The 27,599-nt window shown below is 41.5% G+C and overlaps 1 protein-coding gene across 1 annotated transcript; it reads right to left on the bottom strand.

Moving 5' to 3' along the window:
• Positions 1–519: 519 nt before the first annotated feature.
• Positions 520–27,599, bottom strand: LOC111229242 (guanine nucleotide-binding protein G(o) subunit alpha-like). The gene is made up of 9 exons (XM_022755482.1): positions 27,331–27,599; positions 26,882–26,973; positions 19,104–19,196; positions 18,437–18,597; positions 16,256–16,384; positions 6,953–7,082; positions 6,705–6,776; positions 3,805–3,892; positions 520–1,503 (listed from the first exon to the last, which is right to left on the bottom strand). The coding sequence occupies exons 1-9, from the start codon at positions 27,458–27,460 to the stop codon at positions 1,313–1,315; spliced, it is 1,086 nt and encodes a 361-aa protein (XP_022611203.1). The 5' UTR covers positions 27,461–27,599; the 3' UTR covers positions 520–1,312.

The following is a 27,599-nucleotide window of genomic DNA, read 5'->3' as shown; positions in this document are numbered from 1 at the left end:
AAGGCAAAGAAGGAAAAATACACATGTAGAAGTTTCATACATATATGAAGCATTTTAATTACACACCAGAAAAATCACTTCATCATAAGGCACTTGGGGGTGTTTTTCACCTCTCTGTCACCTTCAGTATCCATATCAGACATTAGCATATCTTGTTTATTACTGGAGTCAGAGAGGAGCTGGTGTGATCATCACAGTCAGTCGCTCAGGGGAGCCTTCAAAACAGTCAGAGCCCAGTAGAGTTAATGCCACACAAATCACATAGAGGAGGCATCATCCTGCTTGACAAATCAGGGTGGGTGTGTGTGTGTGTGTGTGTGTGTGTGTGTGTGTGTGTGTGTGTGTGTGTGTGTGTGTGTGTGTGTGTGTGTGTGTGTGTGTGTGTGTGTCTGTGTTGATCTGTGTGTGTGTGTGTCTGTGTCTGTGTGTCTGTGTCTGTGTGTCTGTCTGTGTGTGTCAGATATTGCAGCAATAATCAGGGGAGGTGAAAGTAAGGAAATGAAACACAAGTCAGGAGGCTTCAGGGATGTTTCTTTACATACACTCCCATTTCCATTATTAAAGTTTCCCAGCGTCATCGCTGACTGGTAAGAGTCAGGGGAACAAAGTGAAGATGCAGATTAAAATGAACGTGTGTGGATGATTTCATCTGAGGGAGAGTCAACACAAACTAGGGTGCTTTTGCAGTGATCACCGGCTCATTAGGAGGGTGTGACGCACAGGATGTGCAAAGCAGAGACACAGTGATGAATGAGCGGAAAACACACGACGGTATGCATGAGTGAACCCTGCGCCAAGGAAGTAACGGACAAACAGTAAATTGTCACCACCTCTGTGTCCTGCGCCCACGCACGCACGCACACACACACACGCACACACACACACGAGAAGAGACAGGGAAATAAATGGCACTATATATCAAGTCTTCAGAAAGCGTCTCTGTTCATTGTCTAATTTCATTGTACAGTACAAAAATATAAATGCCCATTACTCTTGACAGAAGTCAATGTTTCAGGGCTCAACCCCAAAACAAAGGATTGGCTGAGAGGTCCTCTTCCTTTAATGCGTTTTTCAAAGCTACATGAAATCAAGCATCAGAGAGGATGAAATGCAACAAAGAGCATCAGAGTTCCCAGGCTGCACCTTAAGAGAGAAAACAGACAGTTCACGTGGATTAGATGATCTCCATGTTGTGTTCAATGCCTATTGTTTTTTTTGTTTTTTTTTTGCTGTGTTAGTCTTTTAAAATGACACATCCAAAGACCGGCAGGACTGACTGTCCAGTGACATCTCAGTTTTCTGTGACTGGCAGTCACAGAAGTGACACTGCCTCCAGGTTCTCTTTGATTATCGTGTCCATAACCACCTGGAAGACGACCTGGATGTTGGAGGTGTCGGTCGCCGTGGTGAAGTGGTGGTAGATGAGTTTGCTGGGCATGGCGTTGAGGGAAACAAAAGTGGCGGCAATGAAACGGGCGGCCGAATCCACGTCACAGTCTGCACCTGGAAGAGAGAGGAGGGGAGGAATCAGACTTCAGAGTGAAACATCTGCCTCCTGAGCACAGTGTCTCTAAGATGTGACCAGTCAATCACACTAAATTGAACAGATAGAAATTATGATTTGACGAGCTACGACAGACGCAGGACATGAATCACACCAACCTGAGTCAGTTCTAACCCCCGAACACCGAGAGATGTGACTGAGAGTTCATGAAAACTAGTTACTTTAATCAGTGGTTGAAGATGTACGCAGATCTTTATTTTTCAGACTTAAAAGCATCAACACATTGATGTAAATGTGCTCCATTACAAGTAAAAGTCCTGCATTCAAAGTCCTACAGAAGTAAAACTACAAAGGTATCATCAGTGAAATGTACTTGTACTTGTTCTGCGGCTTGTATTATTTTAATGTGACATTATTACATTGTTAATATTGATTGTGTAATAAGCGTTTTACTGTTGCAGCTCGAGGTAGAGCTACACTGTATTCACTGGTTTCCAATCTGAGGCTCAAGTCTCTCAAAGGGTCACAAGATGAATCTGAGCGGTTGTATAAGATGATTCATGAAAAGAGAAGAGAAAAAAAAAGAAACAAAACACAAATCTGCTTTAATTTTTCTGACATTTTCTCTAGTCTTTGTTTTATATCTGATAATTTCAACAGTTATTTAAATGAACCATGGACATCAACTAGACTGATTTCTTTTGTAACAAGCTAATAAAGTTGGGAGCTGCTGGCTTCATCTCAAACAATGCAAGTTTATCAGTTTTTTTAAAATTAGATCTTAACTTTAAAAGTAACTAGTAACTCCAGTTACTGCTACAGTTCAATGTAGTGTTGTAAAAAGTAAAATATTTCCCTTTAAAGAAGAAGTATAAATCTGCATAAAATGGAAATACTGGAGTACTTGTTACTTTCCTTTACTAAGCAAGCAGAGAAGTCAAAATAGAAATCTAAAAGCAAATGATAAATGGCTCAAAACATTCGCTCAAAGTTGTAATAATACAAATGCAAAGTGAAGTACTGCAGAACAGAAGAACAAGCCTACCCATTAACAGATCATCTTTATGTAATTAATAGTATTATATAACATCCAGTTTAAGATGAACTCAAACAAACACTTGGAGCGTCGTGGGCTGGTGCTGGTGAAGGGGCACACGAGCTCTTGTGATGGGGCTGTTGGGGTACATCAGACACGAAAGGTCGGGAGCCGCTGTATGATGACGAGTCATCATATCTGAGGTCAGTGTGAAATGGACGCTTGCTCTGCTGGCTGACCCCAATCCCAAGAGTTTTAGCATTTATATTGACATTTGCATGAGAGCAGACAGGACGCAGCTCCTGTTGAGCCCACTGAGACGTGGGGAGCGAAATGCTGAGCGGAGCGGATACAAAAAAAAAACAAAAAAAAAAACTCCTCAACAAACATCAGTGTGTGTCAGTGTGTGTGTCTGCCTGTATGGGAGACTAATTATCAGTCTGCTTAACGTGGGCACACTGGTCCTTCCTTTTGATACATTTTGTATGTATTTATACTTTAGCTTGATAACATTATATGGACATTATATATAAACATTCACATCTTTAACAAAGACATTTTACATAAATATCCCTAAATAAATGAGGAAAAATCTTTCTTTTACATAATTAATTTATTTTTCATGTTTCAAAACAGGCTACAGTGTAATTAACATTCACGATGCTCGGTGCAAATTGTTCCTCATGTTTAAGGAAAGACCATCCGTTGATGTTTGGTGAATTACGAACATTAATTTAAGAAAAACTATTTAAGCATTGACACTGTGTGCAGTTACGCACGCCTTTTACTAAAATGTCATCTGACCAGGACGATTATGTAGAACTGGAGCTGGCAGAAGTTCCTTGTTTACAATACACACTCCCTGGCCACTTTATTAGCTACACATGTACAATTTAATGCAGTTTAATACAATAGATTTTACATTTTACATACAGAATGTAAGTGTTGCACTGGACTGAATCATACTGAAATGTGTTTCTTATTATTCTTCCCTCCTCGTGTTTTCACATGGGGTGGGCAAAACATTAGACGCACCTACAAGCTCAATAATAAACATAGTTAAATTAATACCTCTCTGACAGAGTTCTTAAAAACTGAACATGATTCTTTTAAAAAAGTAAGAGTAAAATTTATGGCTGAGCTGCTGTATTGGATGTTACAGGTGTACCTAATAAAGTGGCAGCTGAGTGTAATTTTACATGGTATCTTATAAGTCCAAATATGTGTATGACAGTATAAATAAGATAACTAACATCAGTCCTACCTTTAAACTGTGGCAGGTATAACCGCAGATGTCGTCCAGAGTGTAAAATCTTGTCTTGAAAAAGGTCTATCTTGTTCATGAATAAAATCTGCAATAAGAACACACACACACACACACACACACACACACACACACACACACACACACACACACACACACACAAAGACAAACAATCAGCTGTGAGCACAAGAAGCTCATCACAAATCAAAGGCCTCCTCTCCAGTGGAAAAAGAAAAATCAATTTGAAAGATCATGAGAAAAAAGAAAATGTTGATTTGATTTGGTGACTCTCACCTGTAGCGCTGCAATAAGTCACAAAATGAAACCAATAAATCAGCTTCAAACATTATAGTCACATTTATCGTCACTTTACAGATATATCTATGTAAAATGCGAAAATCAATAGCTGTCTTTATACCGGAATGGGGCAATGATGGCAGATCAATGACCTCGCTCCATGCATCAGTGTGCAATCAATCCCTCATGTAGTCTCCCAGCGAAAGAGCTCAGCAAACTCAGCTGCTACTTTAATAAGTGTCTGCATTTCTGCCGTTTCGTTTTCACTGCCTCTGAACTCAACTTCTGCTCGGCCGCCGCCGCCACATTTCACAGGTACCTTTGGCTTTGTAGTCGACCAATTAAAACTACGATCAAGTTCTCTCTTCCCTGGCTGGTTTGATCACAAAAATAAACACACACACAAAAGCCCCTGATCATAACGAGGGAGGGATGAGGTAGAGCAGATTTTCAATGAGCAGGACACAGAGCAATGGCTTGGTGTGTAATTACCACTGACCAGCCACAGTAAAGAGTTAATTGAGGTGGAGGTTACAAATTTTCCTCCCACGTTAAAAAAGGTATCATTAAACACTTTTGTTTAATGAGCCTGTTAGCTACGTTAACGTGCAGGCCCACACACGTCCCTGCACAATAAACACGTCACACACAGACATTTAATTGCCCATTTGGCTCCAATGAAGCCTTAAATAAAATTTTTATGGTTAAATATAGATCAAAATACTAAAAGAGACGCTTTGGTGCACATCTGAGACTCTGAACATGTACAAACTGTAAATGACTGACCCCCACGACCTCAATAAATCCAAACCGACGCACTGAGTTTTCTTCCTGTATGACAAATGTTGAAAACGGCGTCACAGTGAAAGAGCGAAAAAAAAAAAAAAAAACTCTGCCGGCGCGATGGCAGCTGACACTCGCGTCAACATGCAGTGACTTGTGTTTTAAGTGGGCTTTAAATGCGAGTTAAGTGGAATAAATTGAACAAGCTCGTTACATGGTTGTTTTAATGTGATCATTTACCGGAAGCAGGGACTGGAAAAACACAGCGAGGGGAAAATGTCACCTCGCCAAAGCTCACTCTAATTACAACTCGCTGTTTAATTACGAGTGACAGAGGACTCAGAGACAAAGGGCCGAGGCTGCGTGTGTGTGTGTGTGTGTGTGTGTGTGTGTGTGTGTGTGTGTATGGAAACAGCATTAGTGTTATTTTTGTTTCATGGTGTCATCGAGAACAAATGGAGGGCTACAAAGACACTATGCTCGTGTCTCCTCCATCAGCTCCGTCCACCAACTGAACTGTCAGACTGAACCGTGGTTCCCGCCCTCTTTGGCTGGACACTGTCTCGATCTTTTTGTGTTGTGACGTTTAAAACAAAGCTTTAGATATTTGCCAGTCCACATCTCAAGATGAAGAGTGTAACAATTAAACTAAAGCAGAATTCTCCACCGAGCGCTAACTTCTAAATGTTTTAACCCTGTAAAATCTGTGACTCTGTAGAGATGTGGTTCTTAACATGGGCAACCCACTGTGGCATATACACTTACAGTAATATGCAATTTGGGGATCTGTGTCTTGTGCAAGGGCTTTTCAAGATGTGGACCGTACTCATAGCCCAAACTATATGCAACCTGTAAAGTCAACAGAGCTTTGTTTTAAAGGGGAACTAAACTACAGTCTATTTGCAGGTCTTTAGGAGTAATACTGCGTATGTGAATATCTGCAGTTGAGTCTGAAGACTACTAACAAACGCCTCCACCAACCAGCCAAGTCGCAGGAAATATGGTCACAACCTCTCCTCCCTGAGTGACAGCATTGACTAATGGCCAGAAGTGTTTTTTCAGAACACTATGATGTCACAGTGAAGTTGACCTTTGACCATTTGGTTATAAAATCCCATCACTTCATCATTAATCCAATTAGTCATTTGAGTTAAATTGTGTCATAATTAGCGTATGAATTCATGAGTTATGGACAAAAATGTGTTTTGTGAGGTCACAGTGACCTTTGACCTTTGCCCACCAAAGTCTAATCAGTTCATCTTTGAGTCCAAGTGAAAATTTCGTGCTGAATGTGAAGTGAACTATGAATTCCCTCAAGGTGTTACTGCGATATCTCGTTCATGAGAATGGGACCTCAAAAAATATATATAAACACGACCTCCGACCCCGACTGTGACGGCGCGGAGGCATAAAAACCTGGGGGCGCGGAGTTAGAGAGAAGTGAGCTCACCAGACCTCTGTCCGACAATGTTATAGGAGCGCAGTGCTAAACTGGTGGAGTTCTCTTTTAAGGGCTCACAGGCCAAAAAGGTTTGGAGCCACTGCCGTTGAAGGTACTTTAAACAAACTCATGACTTTGGTGCTGTTTCACAAAATATCAACCAGATGAGATTAAAAAAGGGCGGAAACACACATAGACACATGTACAAAACTGTAGCACTTTCACGATATATTTCTGATTCCTCCATTGACAAAGACCTCTGTGAAGCAGCTTATCTTTGAACAAACCATCTCTTTGTTCTATGTTCTTTGTGCTGTGTGGATCCAGTTTGTTTTACTACTTGTGTCTTGAGGAAGTGTGTGACTGATGAATTTCTCACCATGGACGTGCTGCGGAAGAAGACATTGTTGCAGATGGAGGAGAAGAGCTTCATGCTCTCTTGCAGACGATTCTGCAGAGAGAAGACAATAACATCGTCAGACAGCTGCAGAGGTGCAGAGGACACACTTTGCCATTTTTAAAACTTCTTCTATGAGGACAAACTCTTGGGTGAGACTGAACAAGTGTTCTCTGGTTACTTTGAGGGGAGAGCAGGAACATTTGTGAGGCAGTGAGTGCAGCTTGTACCATGGAGGGGTCCTCCACCAGGGTCATGTCGTAACCGCTGAGCGACACCACGAACAGCACCGCCCTGACATCCTCGAAACAACTAATCCACTTCCTCCGCTCAGTTCTCTGGCCTCCAACATCGTACATCCTACACACAGAGATGGAGACAACAAGAGTGATGACTAAGTGTCCACAGACGGAGGAAACATGGACAAGAGATGAACTGAGCTGAAAGGGGGCAAGTCAGAGAAGTGCAGAGAAAGGGAGACGCAAATGAACAAAATCATAAGGAAATGAAAACATCTCAGCATAAAGACAAGCAGAGCTCCTTGCTTTTGTTGAGTGTTTCACATCAGTTCTCCATTGGTGCATTTACCTGCTTAGTTACATCTTTTTCTAATTTAAAGCAGCATCAGTTGATCTGTTTGGCTGTGGAGCAGTGGAACAGGCTCTAATCACAACGACCACTTATTATCGTCACCTTATAAAGTCGATACGACATTAACATTCATTTGGAATCGGGCTTCTGACCCCCTCTCTGCAAGTCCAATACTCAGGGTCTTTAAGTTATGACTGTTCACCCACTAAATGCTCTTCTACATACGCTTCGACGCGAGGAGCCGGGGATCGAACTACCGGCCTTCTAAATGGTAGATGACGCGCTCTACTTCCTGAGCCTCCTGGGTTCAGGTGTGCTGCTTTTACAGAAGTGTGTTTTTTTTTTTTTTACTCTGCTCGTGGCCTGTATAATAAATGTGACTTTTGTTGCTCGTAAAAATGGTTATCGTATTGGAAGTCCACTGGTGTTTGACCATGCACAGTTTGTGATTGGCATCTCTGTTCCTCTCCTATTTCTTATATAACACAACGTACACCTTTAGTTTTCTTATGAGTGCAGTATGTGGAGTTTGACGTGTTATAGCAAGAAAATCTCGGGTGTAATTGTGAACAATGGCTGCATCCCATTTGCTGCATCACTGGCATGTGTTATTGATACAACTGAATGGAAAATTACTGATTACACTTGAAAATGTCTATTGATCATAAACTCCACAGGGCTCAGAAGATGGACCCTATTGGAAACATTATTACAGAATAAATATAGACGAAAACCAGCCTGTGTAGAAAACGTGTTGTCAGATGTGGAAATTCAAACTAAAATCAAAAAGATATGTGTAGAGCAATAATAGTGTAATACTGGGCCCAGGTGGCCCTGATTTATCTGGTCAAAATGCTCCAATCAGAGACGTTCAGGAGGGTGAAGAGTAAACAGAGCATCTTTGGCTGGCAGCAGAGTTACGGAGAGTAGACACACACACACACACACACACACACACACACACACACACACACACACACACACACACACACACACACACACACAGAGCAGCAAGTGTCACACCACAGACTAGCTGCTGTTCAGATGTTGAGTATCAAAGTCATTTCTTGAAGTAATTTTGTCCACGTGCTCTTAAATATTAATGTTAGCCAATATCTGACCTTCCTTTGCTACTGAACTAACAAGACACTAGAGACATTTCCTGCTGCTCCATCTTGGAGGCAGAAGCATTAAGACTACAATATTATTATGCATAACAATATCTTAATCCCGAACTCTGCTGTTAGCTGGATGATGTAAAATTGTAAAAGAAATCGTCCCCTGTGCATTAACATACTAATCAGGGGCGAAAGTTTGTTTACTTATCATTCATCAGACAGTGAAGGCAACACTGTAGTGCGCGCCTGTGTGTGTGTTTGTGTGTGTATGATTGACATGTTCTTTGTCAGGATTCAATTTCCAGTGGAAAAATGTAAGGCTGTGCTTTCTCTGTGTTCATGACCTTCCATACTGATGGTATAGCTCACTGCAGTACTGAGGGGTAACTATAATCAATGACAGATGGTATTGGTCTTGGATAAGGTCAGATATTCCTCCAATATGCGATTTGCAAACACACACACACACACACACACACACACACACACAGAGGACCTGTTTTCCCCTTTTTCAATTGTCACGAGACAATCACAACACGGCAGCACAAAGGTCAATCTTCTCCAAGAGGACGCAACAGGAATAAGAGCAGAGAAACACAGAGAGACACAGATCAGTCAGTCCAATTTCGCCCATTTTCAAAGCCAGATGTGTCATCTCCCACCTTCCATTTGAGCATCCATCGAGCTAATGCAGCTCTGTATTGAGAGGAGAAACGAACATGTGGAAACACAGACGCACACAGATGGAAACAAACAGCGAAGGCACTGCAACGTAAAGATGAGATAAGATTTCCAGAGGAAATCTTCCATGGAAATTGAAGCCTGTCACAGAACATGTCAGTGAAGCGGCTGCTTCGTTACACAAACACATGTGCACAACATCACTCTCATAACGCACACTGACTGGTTATAGGTGTGCTGCCTGCTTTGCAAGTGCACACGAACGCAGATACAGTGACCAGAGCCCCTCCCTTGAGTGTTAGCTCTCATAACATATTCATTAAGTTGTGTGTCCAGTAACCCGCCGTCAAATGTTCAAACCTGAGGAACTGACAAAAGATACAGTGAATAAACCAGACACATTATTTCTTTCAGACAGAGGAAGGCAGAGATGTGTAGTCAACTTGAGTCAAACTCAACAGTGACAGGTTTCAGGGCAGAACTCTGTGAGCGTGTACCTGAGCTCGGCAGTGTTTTGAGTTGATTCAATACGTCCAGAGACACATTTGGACTGGATTTTTTAAACTTACTTTCAGTGGCACTTGCTTTGTTTTGCTTAGGATTCACAATCAGCCGACATTTCATTCAGTGTGTTGCCATCACAAGTCCACCTGGCCTATCATTAACCATCTTTGTTTAACTACCATCTTCACACAGGTGCAAAGGTTTGTACAAACTCCAGGAGAGATGTGCTTCAAAGCTCAGACAGAGCTCATTTGTTACTCAGAAGTGAGTGGAGCGATGGGGGGAAAGGTGGGGTTTAGTATTCAGCTACACTGCAGGCTTAGTTTTTGTTGTTTATTTGTAGACCTGAAAATGATTCTATATTAAAATTACATTTCAGTTAGCACTGCATTGGTTTGGTATCACATTGTGACAAAGCAGTAACTTCATTCTCTTTAGAATAACAAAAAGAAGCTAAAGTTAAGCCTTTTTTTAAAATAACTGTCTTTCTGACAGGGTGGACACCACTCTGGGCTGAAGACAGGACTGGTCTACAGTCTGTCTATGGTGTGCATATTGTATTAGATTAAAATAATTGTTCTCCATACAGTCGGCAAACAAAGCTCCACATTCAGAGCTCGTCTATAAAAACAAAACTTTCTTTTATACACCACAGCTCATCTTCAGTTTACATCATCCTCTCCCCCCTCCACACCTGCTGCTCTTGCCGCGTGATGTTCACCCTCATCTGCGGTGTTACAGTTCTAATTATCATAATTATCAGAGCAGTGTGTAATGATGCAGGAAAAGACCCAGATCCTTATTACATAGAGAGGTCAAAGGTCAAACAGGACGTTTGTATGCAAACTAGGCCGTGTCTGAGTTTAAAGTTGTGAGAGTGTATGCTCGCGCGCACACACAGGAAAGATGGCCGCTTTGAGACAGACTGCCACCCTTTGCACTGCTGATTAACTGTTGAATAAAGAGATACCTGAAGTGTTGTTAATCTATAGAAGTGCATTTGTTCCTTTTTTGAAAATCAATGCAATAAAAATATTTTTTTCACGGAGGTAACAGGAGCCTCAACTCCTGAGAGCGTACATGCTCTGAATTGCAGTTTCTGTTTGGATGTGTTTTGAGGATCAGAGAATAAGATTCCTCCTCCTCCACATTTATACACTAGAATTACCAACATGTGATTGTTCGCCTCCACCAACCAGCCACGTTGCAAGAAATATGGTCACAATCTTCCCTTCCTCAGTTAAAGCGCTGAATAATGGCCAGAGGTGTTTTTGCAGACCAGTCACAGTGAAGTTGGCCTTTGACCATTTGCACATAAATATATTTTATCCTATTAGACATTTGTGTTAGTGAATGAATTCATGAATTATGGGCAAAAACGTGTCTTGTGAGGTCACAGTGACCTCGACCTTTGACCACCAAATTCTAATCAGTTCATCCTTGAGTCGAAGTGAATGTTTGTGCCAAATTTGAAGAAATTCCCTCAAGGCGCTACTGAGATATCACGTTCATGAGAGTGATACAGACGGACGGAAAACATAATGCCTCTGGCCCTGACTGTCGCCGGCGTGGAGGCATAAAAACTGAGTAACGGACTTTCCAACAGAAAATGACACGCGGTGATCAGTCAGAGCCACTTATTCAGTGGGAATTTACAGTTTGTCTCCTTTACTGTCCCACGCAGTGAACATACACATGTGTGTATACTGTCCACTAAACACTTAGCACACAACTTCCTGTGCTACATCTACGCCTACATCTACATCCTTTGAGAACAATTCACACAACAAATTCTTTCTTTCCTTAAGTTATGAGAGAAAATTGACACTGTACTCTTATTTCTGCCCATTAATTATGGAGCTGCGGCTAACAGGCTTGTCTTCACACAAAGACTGGAAACAGAGTAAAACATCTGGCCTGGCTCTGTCCATCACCTCTACAGCTTGCTAATTACAATGCTTTATCTCATTTGTTTAATTTGTACACAAACAAAAATGTACAATGTCTTTACAGGTTTTATGTGGTGTAACTATTTCTCATCTTTATGCAACGCTTAGCTGATCATCCTCCATCTTTAGCTCCATAGTGTACAGACGTGAGAGGTATTGTTCTTTTCACCGCTGTGTTTCCAAATGAGGTCTAATTGATCTATTTCTCCCTCGTCCTCCACCTCCCGATCTACACACAGGGGTGGGAGAGCAGGTGGAGGCCGACAGTCGTCTTTTTTGTGCAGCAGGATCGAGACAGACGTCACACCGTCGTACTGAGTGGGATCATTGTTTGTATAGGTGGTATTTAATGTGAATTATTCAAATCATGAACATTTGGTCGCTGTCATTATTCAGAGTGTCTCTGACACACAGACGTGACTTAAATTTGAAGTGAATCACAGGGGAAGTCTTTTACATTGTTAATGCTTTAGTATTCTACCGAGTCTTAACTTGTACATGGTGGATTACTCGCGGTACTTTTGGTTTCCAGTAAATGTTTTATCTTGTAACATGAGATGCAGCAATGAAGAAAACTGATTCATCACAGTGTAAATCCGAAACATTTTTATACTTAGCCTGACGATTTTTTTAAGCTGGATAACAATTAATTTTCTTTAGTGTTAAAAAATTGGAAAATGATAATTCTAATATTCTGTTTTTTTAACATAAACGTTGCATAAACCATTATGAAAGGGATAGAAACTGATTGGGTCATTTCACAGTTGAAAAATAAAACAAGACAACAAGACAACACAGTTTCTAAATTGCATTCTCACTGCATTTTCTTGTTACTTACTGTCCGACATATCCACCGATGAAAACATCTGAAATAAGCTGAATAAATAAAACAAAATAATTATATATATATCGGCACAAATAATAGGGAAAATATGAATGCCATTTTTAAAAAGCTATTCATTATTCACTTTTTAGTAGAAACTTTCTTCTCCATTTATTTTGAATTGTATGCTTGCATGCAGACAAATTTAACATTTTGTGACTGTGCACTCACTAACCACTATCTAAGTTATATTAGCACTTAATTTGAATTAATTAATTGTCCATAATTAATACCAAATAATATAATACACAATAGTTCTTTTAAGAAAATGTTTTGGAAACTATACGGAAATTGTGAGGAAATTAGACGCCCATAAATGAAAGCACTTCCCAGGTGAAGTGGATGTAGTATGTTGCCTATGTTCTTTTTTAAGCTTATATTCGTGGCATTTTTTGCTTTGACGTGACAGAGGAGACAGAGCAAGAGGAGAGCAGTGGGGGAGTTGAGCTGTGTATGATGACATGCAACAAAGGTCCCCTGCCACAATCACACAGTGTTACACTTACATGGTTTGCATCATAGACCACTATAAGACCACTATGATTCAAAACTTGAAATTTGCAGATTCAGATTCGGTGAGAACCATTTAAAAGAGTCAAGGTCAACATAGAGCAATTCTTAAACAATAAAAACAGGAGTGCAGGGCGCAGATGCTGCCACAGATGAGAAACCTCGAGTACCACCCAACAAGGGAGAAGTGAGGGAGATGGTTTCACATTGTGTTAGCTACGAGTGCAGCCTCAATATTTACAAAATGAGACCAAGCCGGAGCAGAAACCTCCATCCCCATGTAAGCTGTGCAGTCTCTGCTGCTTTCTAAAAACTAACACACGTGATGGAAAGTTATATTTGCACAACCAAGGCTCCGCAAACAAAAAATTCAGTGTCTCTATTTATAATTAAAGAGAATTATAAGCTCAGTAAAACTACATACTGTCTGTCTGAATAGAGGAACATGTGCTGTATACCTGCTGTCTCAAATGTCTCAAAATCCCTTTAATATCCTTTTTGTTGCTAAGTTTGAAATAATTACATCATGCTAAGATGTTAAGCTCTTCATCAACTCCTAGGGTTTGATCTTTTCAAGTCACACACATACACACACGGTGGTGTGTGTCAATTAACTAAATCCCATTATTTATCTCCTCAAGAATTCAGGCAGATAAGAGCGAGGGTGTGTGAGAGTGGGGAGGGTGGGCTCTGTCCTGCAGCACCACCTGAGACTCTGCGCTGACACCATCACCACCAGCTTACCATCACAATGCTTCACAGGAAAAAAACAATCAGCTTCTGAGTGACTCAACAGTGACGCAAACAGTAAGACTGCGAGGAACAAGCAGCATTTATCTGCACAGGACAACAGATACGGTTACGATCAAAGGGGTTTTCTTTTTTTTCCTGGTGAAACTTTTCCTGGTGTGAAATGCTTCTGTCGAACCAAGTCAAACAAGTATGTGACATTTAACGCAATAACACACACAAGTCAGCGTCATCCAGAGACGACCAGGAGGCATTTAGATGTGACACAATGCCCCATACTGAAGTCATCTGCTGACAAACTGGCTCTCTCCACGATGTTTATATGCTAAACAGAGATCTTATGAAAAGCTGAGGTAATGCGTTTTATTATTATAATTTCATATGAGATGTAATGTCGGGCAGGGATGAGGGACAGGTTGATATTGTGGTAGGATGATGGAGGAGGTGCTCCTCAGGTAGATATTAAGGCACAAAGGGACAAACTAATCTGATTTTCTTGAATATGATGACAGATTCACTGTCGACAGTCACTAACACACCCATACACAGGAAAAAGGGGATTAAATGTACTGTATCCTGTTAACCCTCTATGGCCCATTACACTTCCAATAAAACCAAACTGCGGAAAATCACCCACGATCCCTCATGCTGCTGTTGTGAGCCGAAAACCGTCCTCTTCATTTCTTTTTCGACAGGCCACAAATTTTCAAGGTTTAATAAAAAAAATGACAGGTTTTGATTAAAATCTTAATCATTTGCTATAAAGTTCATAGGTCATGCTGCTGTTTGCACGCAAGAATCACTTTTCTCCATTTCCATAAAAACAATCAGTTTTCACATTAACACTGAAATATCGCATCACATCTTCTGATTGGACGGCTCAAATGTTTAACAGAGATTAAAATGGACCGTCATGGACCAGCCCTGACGTTTCCTCTAGCGCCACCAGACATTGATGTTTGTGGCTCTGACTGACATGTCTCAACAACTATTTGATGGATTGCCATGAACTTTGGTATAAACATTCACAGTAATAACTTTAGTGATCCCCTGACATTTCGGCTCGCGTCCTCATTGGGTGAAAATGTTAATTTGTCAAATACTTGGGTTTCGTTTTTGGCACGTATGTGGTTCACCTGGTAGAGCGTGTACCTTTAAGGCTCAGTCCTACCTGCAGCGGCCATGGGTTTGAATCTGACTTGCAGCCTTTTTGCTGCATGTCATCCCCTCTCTCTCCTTGACCTTCCCGTCTCTCTCTCACTGTGGCTGTCAATAAAGGCTATATATAATATATAATATCATTAAATGTGAACTGTACTGTAGGTCGTACTGTATCAACATACAGCAATTCTTTGGGCTTTTCATTAGCAGATCAGATATTATCAAATTGTATGTCGTCATTTTATGTTAATTTTCTATTCTATTTCATTTCATCACATTTGAATAACAAAAAAAAAAAAAAAAAACTTTTTAACTTTTTAAATTCCATCGTTTATGGACAATTTAATCCAGCTGGACTCAGTAACTACAGCTGACACTTCAACTTACATCGTCTTTCAGTTAAACCACTTCAACCACCTCTCAGCACTTCCACTTGAAGTGACACTTGGACTTCACTTACACTTCACTCAGTGCTTACACTTAAACTGAAGCTTCAACCAGGTCTAGCACTTCAATAACTTTCAATACTTCAGTATTTATATTGTGACTGCCACTGGAACTAAAGGTTTAACCTTTCAGTGATTTACTGCAAAACTTCAGCAGCGAGTTTACATTTCTTGTAAGGTGTTGAGAATACAACATTAACCAGTGATGCATTTTAAAAGTTTTGTTTTTTCTCATCAAAATGAAGTATTGTTAAGTTATTAGTACCAAAACTCAGATGCTGTTGGTACCAATACTTGATGTAAAATACTTGAGCCAATAGCACAGCTGTTGGTTCCGGTATTTCCAGTATTGGTTGTCAACATTCAACTCAAGACTGCTGTGCAAAAGCTGGGCTTCTTTGATGTTGGTTCTCTCTGCATCCGTGTCAGGCTCCAGAGAAATCAAGTTCATTAATATCTATCCCCCTGTCATGACCAGCAACGGCTTCAGGAAATGAGTTCAGTCACTGGAAGATGATAAAGTAGGTAGTATTATGTGACAGTGGATCATTGATGAGAGATGAATATGTTCATCTGATATGAGCCTCCTGAGCTCAGATACCTGCCCTCTGCTTCTCCCCTGATAAGACTGAGCCACTGATGCTTTTGAATGTGTGTGTACTGTCAGCAGATGAGTGCAAAGCCAACCGATAGGTGGCATATTGACGTATTGAATAGAGCCGCCCATCTCCATCTCACATCTCGGGCCTATCACTGTCTGGGGCTGTAGACAGAGATAAGAGTGTCACAGCTAAAGAAGTGAAATAAGTTGGTACGACAGGCGCGCCTGGAGAAGTCAAGTGCAGACATGACTGCAGCTGCTCCAAGTCAGTCAGTGGCTGTGAGCGCCCTTATTGTGCAGCATTACGTCTTAATGAAGAGCAAAGTGAAAGGTGTCTACCTGAAAATGAGGTGGCTGACTTTGAACTGGGTCTCTATCACACCCGTCGTCCTCAGTCGTACTCGCAGAACGTCAGTCTCTGTGGGCACGTAGTCTGGAGACGCAATGCGGGCCATGTTCTCAAAGAAACTAAGAAACGAAGAAGAAGAGGAGGAGGCAGAGAGAAGAAGAGAGAAGGGAGGGTGCAAAAAAGGTGAAAGACAAGGTGAAAAAGAAAGAGAAAAGAATGATAAATGTAATAACCCGCAGACAAATTTGACATCAAAAGGGAATAAAATCAGGTATCAGTTATGGATGTGTAGGCTCGTGCAGGCTCCTGGCTCGTGCCAGTTGGTAGAGTGTGCAGTGATAAGACTGGAGGCCCAGGGGGCGCAGCAGCTCATCGCAATGAATATTCACTCTGTGGTTTACCATAATAACACACTGAGGCTAAGCTTTCAAACACAGATTAGCTATTAACACAGCTAGTGTAATCAACTGTATCATGTGTGTGTGCACGGTGAGATGTACTCTTTTTCTAAACACACACACACACACACACACACACTGACATCTACACTTACCTGAACTGCCTGTGACATTCTCAACTAGTCATCCTGAATCAGTTTCTTAGACAGCAACACACATCCTGCTGCTTAAAAAACCCACTGCCTGCCGGACGCTGGGAAGTGCAGACAACATGCGAGAGTGTGTGTTTTTTTTCTTTTTGTACTTCTGTCTTTGTGAGGACCAGTCTGAGTTATAGAGACAGGGGTCGTTTTGTTAAGGTAGTACATTTGGACCAGTCTGCAATTCTTCAGAAGTCTGTATTAATTGATTTTTGGACGCGTGGGGGGCAGCAGAGCAAACTGTCAACTGAACAGTGGCAATGGTTATAATCGCTCATTTGGATTCATCTTTGTGGCCACCTGATAAATAAGAGTCAAATATTACCTCTTTCACATTACACCTAGTCATCTGGTCCATTTTCACATATGAATATTGATTAGATCAACTTTAAGTCTTAAGATTCGGGTTTAGTTCAAGGTTTGGATTAGGTTTAGATTTTCAGTTTATTTCATTTCTGTAGTTTTGCTCATCATTTCTATCAGTTATCGTAATATTGTAGTAAAAGTAATTGCTGAAGTCATGGGAAGATAGCAACATTGCCTCCAAGACAAGCCAGATTATTAACGGTTTTATTTTGCAGAAAAATCAAAAGTCAGCACACTTTAAACTGTATCTTACAATTACACTATATAACGTAAGTAAAATAATATAATTTAACCTTCTACCCTTTAAGTTAGACTTACCTGTGGGTTTGTTCAAAACTTGTCTGTTGATCTGAACACCTGTTTTCTTCCCCCATCTGACCTCTCTTTACCACGTTCCCAGATCTCAGCAACCGACTTGGCCAATACAACCTTGTTATTACTGATAATAATGATGGCTAAACTACAAAAGATAAGTTGTACTAATCCAGAATTCCCTTTAAGGTTAAGGTAAGAGTGTAGAGAATACATTATGTCAATAATGTCCTCACGAATATAGAAGAACAAACGTGTGTGAGTGTGTGTGTGTGTGTGTGTTTGAGGAGAGCGGATGGTGATGGTGATGTACGGTAGTTCTCAGTGGGAACCAGGGGGCCTGTCGGTGTAGATAACCCCACAGCCGAGGCCTCTAGCTGGGGTAGAGGATGAGAACAGACAGCCTCCTGGTGGGTCCCAGCTCTGTCTTCCTCCCGCGTCACACACACCATCCCCTCTGCACTCGTGTCTTATTTTCAGTCTTCATCTCCAACCTCACTTCTTTACTTTCATTACTGTGCCTGCACACGTTTGACTTTTCCTTATATTTGCACATTGTTAAACGTTTTCTGTGAGCACATTTATTCACACCTGTACGTTTGAGTATTTTTTTTGTGTGCCATTGCTTTGCTTTTATATGCACAAAGCCAAAACCAATACAAAACAAACACATGCATGTATTTCAAAGATGTTATACCCATGTATTTAATAGTTGTGGAGGTACATGTAATTACAATTTACTGTAGTCTGTCTCCCTCCCTCTGTCCTCTCCACTCTCCAGACTCTGATTCCCAGTGACAGCGAGCACACGGCCAAGCATCAGCTGCTAAGTCCAGCTAATTAGACCCCTGCATCTCCTCAGCCCAGCGTGAGTGTGTGCTGCAAGAGTACTCACTACAGCGCTGAGTCATTAAGCTCGTACTCGTATCCCCGGGCCGCCGCGGCCCTCACCCCCTGGTCAGTCCACAGACAGGACAGGGCATGGCTCAGGAAAGGAAACAGCACCTGTTCTTCGTCAAAACACCGCCCACACGACAGGACAGAATGGGCGTGGACCTGTGAGAAGGGACAAAGACAGAAATGTAGATGGATGATCAGGGAGGAGCGGAGGCCAGATGGAAAAAAAGGATGTGAGAAAAGTTTATGAGTCTGTCTCCGTTCTCTCGACTTGGTAATCAGTATAGATGCACAAATGAATGGATATGCACGCAAACACATGCACATGCACACTCTGCTGACATTTAATAGAGGAAATACTTTGGTCATCATCTCCCAGCAGATGTACAGAGTGGGTGGATACTGTATGAGCTCTGATACTTTTGACAATAAAGTGCAAATCAAATTGAACATCACAATCAAACCACCCACCTATCGTCTAACTTTCTGCTCTCCGGTCATGCAAACAAACTGTTGCTGTGTGTGTGTGTGTGTGTGTGTGTGTGTGAGATGCATGTGTGTGATGCCATATGAGGCGTGCTCAGATGCTTCTCTCTAGTGGTGATGTGGGTGCAGTGCAGGAAAACTAGACAAAGAGTAGACACAGAGACATGCAGATGGACTACCTTGTTCCTGCTGTTAGCCAGGTTGATCCGGAGGACGCCCATGCCATGGAGGACAAACTTCATGGAGGTCAGGAGGTTATCTAGCACTGCAGGCTGCCAAAGGACAAAGTTCAGAGGTCAAGTTCATGAACAGCCATGGCAACAGGACAAAACAAAAATCCAGACATAAACCTGACACCAAAAAGCTTTCATAAACTAGTGTCTGGTCAAAGAATTGACTCACAGAGTCTTTACACTTTCTAATTGTGTTGCACATTGTTGTGTTTGCTTCAGTTTGACTTATGACTGCATCTTCACTAAAGCGGTGGTTCTAAAACTTTTTCACATCAAGGACACAAATTAGAGCACAGACCCCCATTTGACAAGATTTTGTCCCAGGGTCTCCTGTCTGATAAGATTTTTTGCTTTTAGATGTTTTATTAAAGAAAGTGTTTGAAACCCATGACCAAAATAGTCAATGATTCCCCTTTTTGCTGGCTCCCAGGGGTCTTTTGAGAACCAGTGCACTAAAGTATAGTGTTGGTGTTTCAGTTGATTGTTAAGGAAGATAAGGAAGACTTTCAAGAAGGAAAAGTTAGACACTTTGCCTTTTTTGTAGTGAGTTAGAGGAGAAGAAAAAAGAAAAGAAAAAAAAAATCTGAGGATTGTCCACAGGTAACAAAATCTGTCAACTAGCCCCATTAAAGCTCACCGATGAACACATTATACTTATTATAAAAGATTAATTGTCATAATGACACGTTGTGGTTTTACAGGGGGTATGTTACAGGCTGTCTCTTAAGTGGATGCAATAAACAAGGACTCAAGTAAGTCAGTGGTTTCCGTTGATTTTAATCCTGTGCTGAGATGAATGGAAATTAGTGGCTGTCTGAAGATTTGATACATATTTCATGTTACAAACCATTGGCATATTATCACCTCATAAAGTTGATATGGTGAAAAAATATTGTCAAAAAGTTCCTATTTACACATCCACTTGATGGAGTGACACAGGCCTCTATTTGGAGTCGTGTTTCTGTCCCATCTGACAAATATAAATCCAATATTCACACTCCTTTTAGCTCTGTTTTTGGCCTCCAAAGAAAAATATCTGGTTCTTTAGCTGCTAAATGTTCAATTATGTTGACAAGCTAGTCGCTAATTTTGTCATTTCGTGCTGGACAGGTAGTGAGTGTACCGTAGGTTTATCTGAGGTTTTTCATCAAAACATCTGCCTGCTACCAAAAACAGCGGTGATGACAGTGGTGAGTCTGGACTAGGGCTGCACGATATGCAAAAAAAAAAAATCATATTGTGATTATTTTGGCAGATATTGAGATTGCGATATGTAATTGCGATTTAAGTTGGAATGGTTGTTTTAGCATTTCATTTTCACTGAGAACAAAAAATGTTGATGTGATTCGTATTGACTTTTGTACCAAACAATCATGATCCTTCATGGAGAATAGGATTTGTAGGCCAGGGCATCTCTCTAGCACCACAACACTTATGGTGCTAACAATGCAGAACAATATTGTGACACATTTTACCTTTATCAAAAAAATTGCAGCTCCTGCGATTTGGATATTGCACTTGCCTATATTGCGATTTCAATAATATTTCGATTAATTGTGCAGCCCTAGTCTGGACTAAACATTACGGTTACAGACTGTAAAACCAAAACAATAAGCTTAAAAAGACTAAAACGTTCAGCTGAGGTGAGGGGACCTGCAGTGTTGGGTTTGTCACTACGAGCAAGCTGGCAGTAATTTAAGCTATTATTAACATAAATATATTTATTAGTGCAGCTTTAAGACACATGAGGTCTATCAACATCACCCATTTATGACATTTGACTTATTGTTGAATCAAAACTAGAATATGTGAAACAAAGTGTGTGTTTGCATCTATCACACCCCAAGGATCAGCTATCAAGACTACAGAGTGAAAGCACAGTGTTTATCACATCACAACTCCTAACTCTGTCTTACTGTTCGGAAACCTGGAGACTCAAGTGACTGAGCAGAGTGACTCCTAAAGAGAGCTGGGAAGTGTGTGTGTGTGTGTGTGTGTGTGTGTGTGTGTGTGCTCACTCTCCATCACTCTGCTGCCAGCTAAAGATAAGCTTCACATTCCATCACGATTCTATCACAGTCTGGTTGCTCCTCTCTCTCTCTGTGTTTCAGTGTCCAGATTGAGATGTGTTGCTCTCCCAGTGAAATGTGTGAGGTGAGATAAATGTGTGAAGTGACAGGGCTTCATCTTGCGAGCAGAGCTGGGCTCAGGGCTGCAGACACCATGACATTAGGGACAAATTAGTCTCTCTCAGAAGAAGCTTCGCTGACAGCGCTTCATTGATTTGTGTCAGAAATAAGCTGCTCTGTGTGTTTGTCTCCCCCTGCCTGACCATCACTGTCATCACCTCAGATATGCAATTTCATATCGCTCTCAATTTGTTATCTAATAAAAACTCATTCATATTGTCTCAAGAACAATAAATATTGGACCTTTCATAAAAAATCACTGAAAGTTGGTGTGATGGAAGTCTTGAGGTTTGAGACGTGCAAATGTGACCGAAGACAACAAATCCTGCACTCCCTGGAAAAACTCTGCGTGCAGTATTTATGACTGAGAGAGGCTTTCAAGTATGAAATGATACAAGTCTTTGAGGAGAAGCAAGACACAGCTGAAGAAGAAAAACTTTCACTCCTTCATACTTTTATTTAAAGGTCAAGTCAGTTTCTTCCACTAAAAACTTCATTGGTCTCAAACATGCTATGTCAAAGCAGCTATTAGTAGGTTTTTTGCTATTGTTACAAAGCCACCATTAGCATTAACAGCTGTTTACTTAAAAGTTGAGAAGAAACGTTGCAAGTTCAACAACAAACTTAATTTCTTACTCCCAAAGAGCTGTCTCTGGTGGTGGAAAACAACACTTCTGTTGGGCTTCTATTTCTATCACTTCTTTCTTCTACAGAAGTTAGCATGCTAACCAGCTAGCTCCGGTACGGCCGGACCGTCTTGTGACATTACGATAGCGAGTCACTGTAGCATCCAGGCTGCCCTCAGGGGGCGTATTATAGCTAACCTCTTTAAACGCAACGAAAGCTGAAGCTCTTGGCAAGATTAGAACGTAAACAGCTGTTAATGTTATCACAAACTTACAAATGGCTTCTTTAATAATGTGTAACTTCTAGCTAAGAACTTGTTCTCACCTTATTAAATTTGTTGTTTTGCAAGTATGAGGGCACAGATTTATTTTTGAAATGGCGATTTAAAGTGTGATTTTTGACCACAAAAGGGGAAGGACTCCTCAGCTTTAAAAGGTATCCTGTGGAGTTTTTGACCACTAGTGGAATTATGATGGAAAATTGTTTTTATGAGTGGGTCCCCATTTGTTTGCATGAGGACACACAAGCACATGTACAAGCAGGCAGGCCATGAGGTACACAATCCTAGTGATGTTTTCCCATGTTCCCATGACGGTAATGTGCCGAGAAACACAGCAATGTGTCAGAGAAGCCAGGCAAGAGGAAGAGTGCTAGCTGGTGTAAAAATAAGGGTTTTAACCCCTGTAGGTTTAAAATATTCAAACAATTGGCTTTGAAAATGTTTTATGAGGAAGGAAACACATTCATCAAGCCTCAAGGGCCACAACGTGTTTTGGTGGGTAGCTGAGTGGTTGTATCCAAGCTTGTTCACTGGAAGTAAGTCTGCAGAATCCTGAATCTTTTAGAGTGTACAATTTTGAGGCTGTCTGCAGTATGGAGGGGCCTTTGAACCTACATTAGAAAGGCTTCTGTTGGCTGCACTTACTGCAACTCTCTATCCAGATTTCCTGTCTCTCTCTGCTGTCTGTTCAAAGGAAAAGCAACAACGCTAAAAAAAGATCTGTATAAAAAGGCTTATGTACCAACTGAACTTGCAGCAAATCTCAGCCCAAAAAGATTTTCTCAAAATAATGAAATATGATTACACAACATTACAAATTATGATCCCAAAAATTACCCTGGAGTTAAACAAACAACTGTGCGCCAATCATCACAACCGCAGTATTTATTGTAGGTCAATTTCTGCCTCCTTCATCTCTCTTCCTCTGCTTCCTACTAGTCACATATGATCCAGTGTTTGCACCCTCATCTCTGTCTTCAGCTAGTTCATTCTTCTTCCTTCCTTCCTTCCCTCCCTCCCTCCACCTTTGTCCTCCTTATCAGTTGTTTCCCAGTCCCTCCCTGTCTGACTCAAGGTGGGAGACGGAGAGCGAGGGTGGAGGTCATGATTAAATAACACCAGACATTTTATATGTGTAGAACAAGTCTTTGCAGCTGTTTCTGAAAGTGACAAACAGTATGTGCAGGAAACTGGAGCAGCTGACCAACCAGCCTGTAGCTGCTTTTACATACAAACCCACTTTCTGCCAAACGGCTACATTAGCCCTAATAAACAAACACTGTGCCCCACACACACACACACACACACACACACACAAACACACACACACACACACAGTCAAAACATTGTGTCTTTTTACTCCATACTTATCCAGAGAGGTGACGTATAGCTGATAGTGGATTCAGATTACCATAGACACACCTGCAGCCCCAGCAGGCTTTTGTGTGTGTGTGTGTGTGTGTGTGTGTGTGTGTGTGTGTATTGAATGTAATGGTTGCGGATCAGTTTACAAGGAAGTCCAACAGACAAAAATCTCTCACACCTCTCCAACCTTTGTTTGCTGCTGGCTGCTATACTGCTACCACCACAATCACCACCATCACAGTTTAAAGTACTGTGGGAACATCGTGGTACACTTTGCATCAGCAGAGATATCACAGCTCTCATTACAACAGTGTAATCTCTAAATCCTTCCAGATACACTGAACTATTGTTCTATTGCTTGCTGTCCAGCTTGCTGTTTGGATCGACTCCCTGGGCACAGAAAACTAACAGCCGTTAGCAGTTGTCTTGTGTCGCAGCGTTTGCTACAAAAACACAACAACAAAGAATGTGTCTGAACTGTTGGTGGCCTGACATTCAATCATTAACCAAAAACTGCTCCGCTAACAATGGATAACCAAGTATTCATGAGTGTTATTGTAGGTTTGTTGGTTCTGTCGGTTTCTCAGCCTCACAGCTGTTTGGTGATAAAGCTCCCAGATTTATTGAATTTTTGAAGAAAAGTATCCTTGAGACAAATATTCATACAAACACCTGAATCAACAGAGAGATTCCAGGCTGAAAAATATTAATGCAGTTCAAAAATGTTAACCATTGGCACACCAACATGCGCACACACACACACACACACACACACACACACAAAGCATCACTTTTGTTGACAGAGAGTTGTGTGTATTGGAAGAGCATGAAGGGAAAAATCTCAGCCCATCAGCCTATCCACAGTAAAAACAACACCACGGCCCGGGGCTGCAAATAAAGGAGGGATGAGACAAAGAGGAGCCCCCTTCCTACTTTTCCTCCCAAGCAGGTCCTGTCATGGTCCTAATGCAATACAAACCTGGCTGGCAGGGCCACAAAGAGCCAGACAGAGAAATAAAGAGATGGGGTTTTCTCACTGTGCCTTCAGGGGACATTTGAGAGGTCGGATAACGTGAAGCAGGGATAACCTGTCCAGTTCAAGGCAGGGTTGAGATCTTTTACTGCAGCACTCGTGTCCACACATAAGACACTTGTTCAAAAAAGCAGGTAGTCAGACGTCAGAGATAAACACAAACGCATGTGTGTAAAGATATGCACTGAGTCCTGATGTTTGTAAGAACGTGTGTGTGAGTGTGTGTGTGTGTGTGTGTGTAGAAGGGTGTGTCTGCTGTTTGCTGTGGGAGGTTGGGATAGTCAGGGAAGGGATGGGCGGGTTCGTGGGTTAGTGTCATTTTTCCACTTGAAAATAAGGGCGTCACCTGAGAACAAAGGCAAACCCAACTGACAGCAGAGACAACAAAAGAGAGCTGACTACTGGAATTAGACATGTGTTATTGCATGTGTGCATGCTCTTTGTATACCGACTATAGAGTTGTATAAATACTATATGAGGAGTAGTTTTTTTATATTATTTTTCTGTATGTCCCTACAGTCTATTATTGTGTTGCAGGAAGTATAATGTGTGTCGGTTCACCACTCTGGTCCAGACTGAAACATCTCGCCAACCACTGGATTAATCGTCCTGAAATTTGGTTGAGACATTCATGTTCCCCAGAGGATGAATTATAATAACTCCCCTGACTTCATCCAGCACCATCATCAGGTCAAAATTTCAATTTGTCCAATACTTAAGTTCAAGATTAAACACCTACAAACCTAAAGATATTCCCATCAGCCTCAGGTGCAATTTGTTTTTAGAGCTAATTAGCAAATACTAGCATGCTAACGAGCTGGGCTAATGCTGCATCGTTTCGTTTACACCATTCAGATATTGGGAGAGATGTTGAGTAAAGTATTGTGGTTCAAACACACAGTCCCACTCTATTCTGATAACGCACAAAATGGACCTGCTGAGGGATTAGCTTTCTTTCACCACGCACAGTCCAATAAACAAAAGAACGATGCCTGCATGTGTTGACGGGACAGCGAACTGCAGACAAGGTGACTGTTATGAGACATGAGCGGCAGCAGAGGGAGAGAGGAGTCCAAAGAAGGAGCTGAGGCGTCTTTAATATCTAGGAATGCATTCAAACATCCCAGCTGCCTGTGCAAACAACTGGGACCTTCATTTGTTCTATCGGTGTGTGAGTGCGTAATACTGGCCGATGAGCATCTGCCAAAGGGCAAAGTTTGACAGTGTTTTGCGTATTTCCAGAACACAGATATTATCTGTGCACAAGGGATGTTCACACACATAAACCATAAACACCAACCCCCCAATGCAAATACAGTTCTTTTATAAATAATGTTAAAGTCATTTCTGGTTCAGTATTGGAGCCTTGCTTCAGTTTTATAGTCTCTCTCTGTTGTGTCTAGGTGGGTTCAAACTCAATCATCTTCATTTATGAAGTTTGCAGTCTGACAGTGGAGACAGAGAATGATGGAGACAGAGACAGATCCTGTCTGTCATCACATACTCATTAATTTTCTGCATAACAGAAACAAGGAAGAGGAAGGGAGAGAAAAAGATGCAGAATAATGAACGGGAAAGATGGGAGTAAAAATATGGTAAGAGGTTAAAGGAGGGGGGTGTGGAGGAGGCTAAGCCTTCAGTAACAACAAGCTGATGAGGGTGAAACTTTTCTGTGTGTGTGTGTGTGTGTGTGTGTGTGTGTGTGTGTGTGTGTGTGTGTGTGTGTGCAGCGTTCTCCGTTCTCCCCACCCCAACCCAACTCCTAGTAGAACAGAGGAATTTGGCTGCGAGTCGCTCACAACACACACACAGAGAGAAGAGCAGATGCGAGCCAAACCACTGCATACCAACTTGGATCTGACCCTGGGTATCATGAGAAATCTCAGTCCCCCACAGGAACTAAACATCGCCTCGTTTTCCATCTCATCTCCTGTTCATCTCCATCACTGCCTCCCCATCTTTTATCTCATCTAACTTTCATTTTACAATGCATCACCATGCCTGCAGCATAAACCGACCTCTTGCCTTCTTCTATTGGAATCAGGTTCTTACCTGAAACTAAACTATGACAGTAACCCCAACTAAACAAATGTCACATTGGTCTATTCAAAGCATTTACTAGTTTTTTATTTGATAAGGAATAACGGGCAGGGTGAAGGAGGCTGTAGTCTGATCAAGTGTGTGTGTGTGTGTGTGTGTGTGTGTGTGTGTTTGTGTGTGTGTTTCCAACCTTGAAGCTGGTTAGCTCTTGTTTGGTGAATCCATTACTGTGAATGATCTTCATCTGTTTGACCAGAGTGCTTTTACCGCTCTCCGCTGCACCTGCAGGAGGTTGAAGTTGTTAAATCTGAAAACATGTATTAAAGATAAAACATATTATACTGGCATCTATTCATCTGTGGAGGGGCTTTACCATCCAATCTGCAATGGGTAAAGTTAAATGGTGGTTCCTAAAGAGGATTTGTGACCGTGTCTCCAAAACCTTTCAACTCCCAGTTCCCAGGCAAAATGAAGAATTTTATCATGTCATCCATTAAATAACCAGCTACAGACACTGGTGTTTGGAGGTTTTAGATTCATATGTTGTATGATACAAATGCACAGACTCAGGTACAAGATAAAAGAGGGATAAACTCAGGTGAGTTTAAGGTGAGTTTATATCGGGATGGTCAGTCTCACCTAGCAAGAGTATTTTAACTACATTCATCTCCCGTTTGGCGTATTCATACAGGTCTCTGTCTATCTTGGCACTGTGTGTCCTCGCCTTCTTCTCCTCCTCTGTTACTTCGGTACCGAGGCACAGTCCCATCCCGAGCACTCATCTCCTCCCGGGCCCCGGTCAGAGCGGAAAACAAAGACAGGGAGTCCAGACTGGGATCACCCCGAGTTTGTTTCTATAACCTGCATGCTGCGAGCCCTTCTGCTCCTCCTCAGTCTGTTCCTGTGAA

Source organism: Seriola dumerili, unplaced genomic scaffold, assembly GCF_002260705.1.
Source record: "Seriola dumerili isolate Sdu_G_001 unplaced genomic scaffold, Sdu_1.0 BDQW01000230.1, whole genome shotgun sequence".
Taxonomy (NCBI): Eukaryota; Metazoa; Chordata; class Actinopteri; order Carangiformes; family Carangidae; genus Seriola; species Seriola dumerili.
Note: the sequence above shows the minus strand (reverse complement) of the source record. Positions and strands in the feature narration are given on the sequence as shown.

Excerpts from the sequence above, each read along its gene's own strand:
- LOC111229242 (XM_022755482.1), bottom strand. The coding sequence starts at position 27,460 with ATGGGACTGTGCCTCGGTACCGAAGTAACAGAGGAGGAGAAGAAGGCG. Across the intron at positions 18,598-19,103 it reads TGGCTAACAGCAGGAACAAG|GTCCACGCCCATTCTGTCCT; the intron begins GTAGTCCATCTG and ends CCCTTCTCACAG. Across the intron at positions 16,385-18,436 it reads CTTAATGACTCAGCGCTGTA|TTTCTTTGAGAACATGGCCC; the intron begins GTGAGTACTCTT and ends TTCGTTTCTTAG.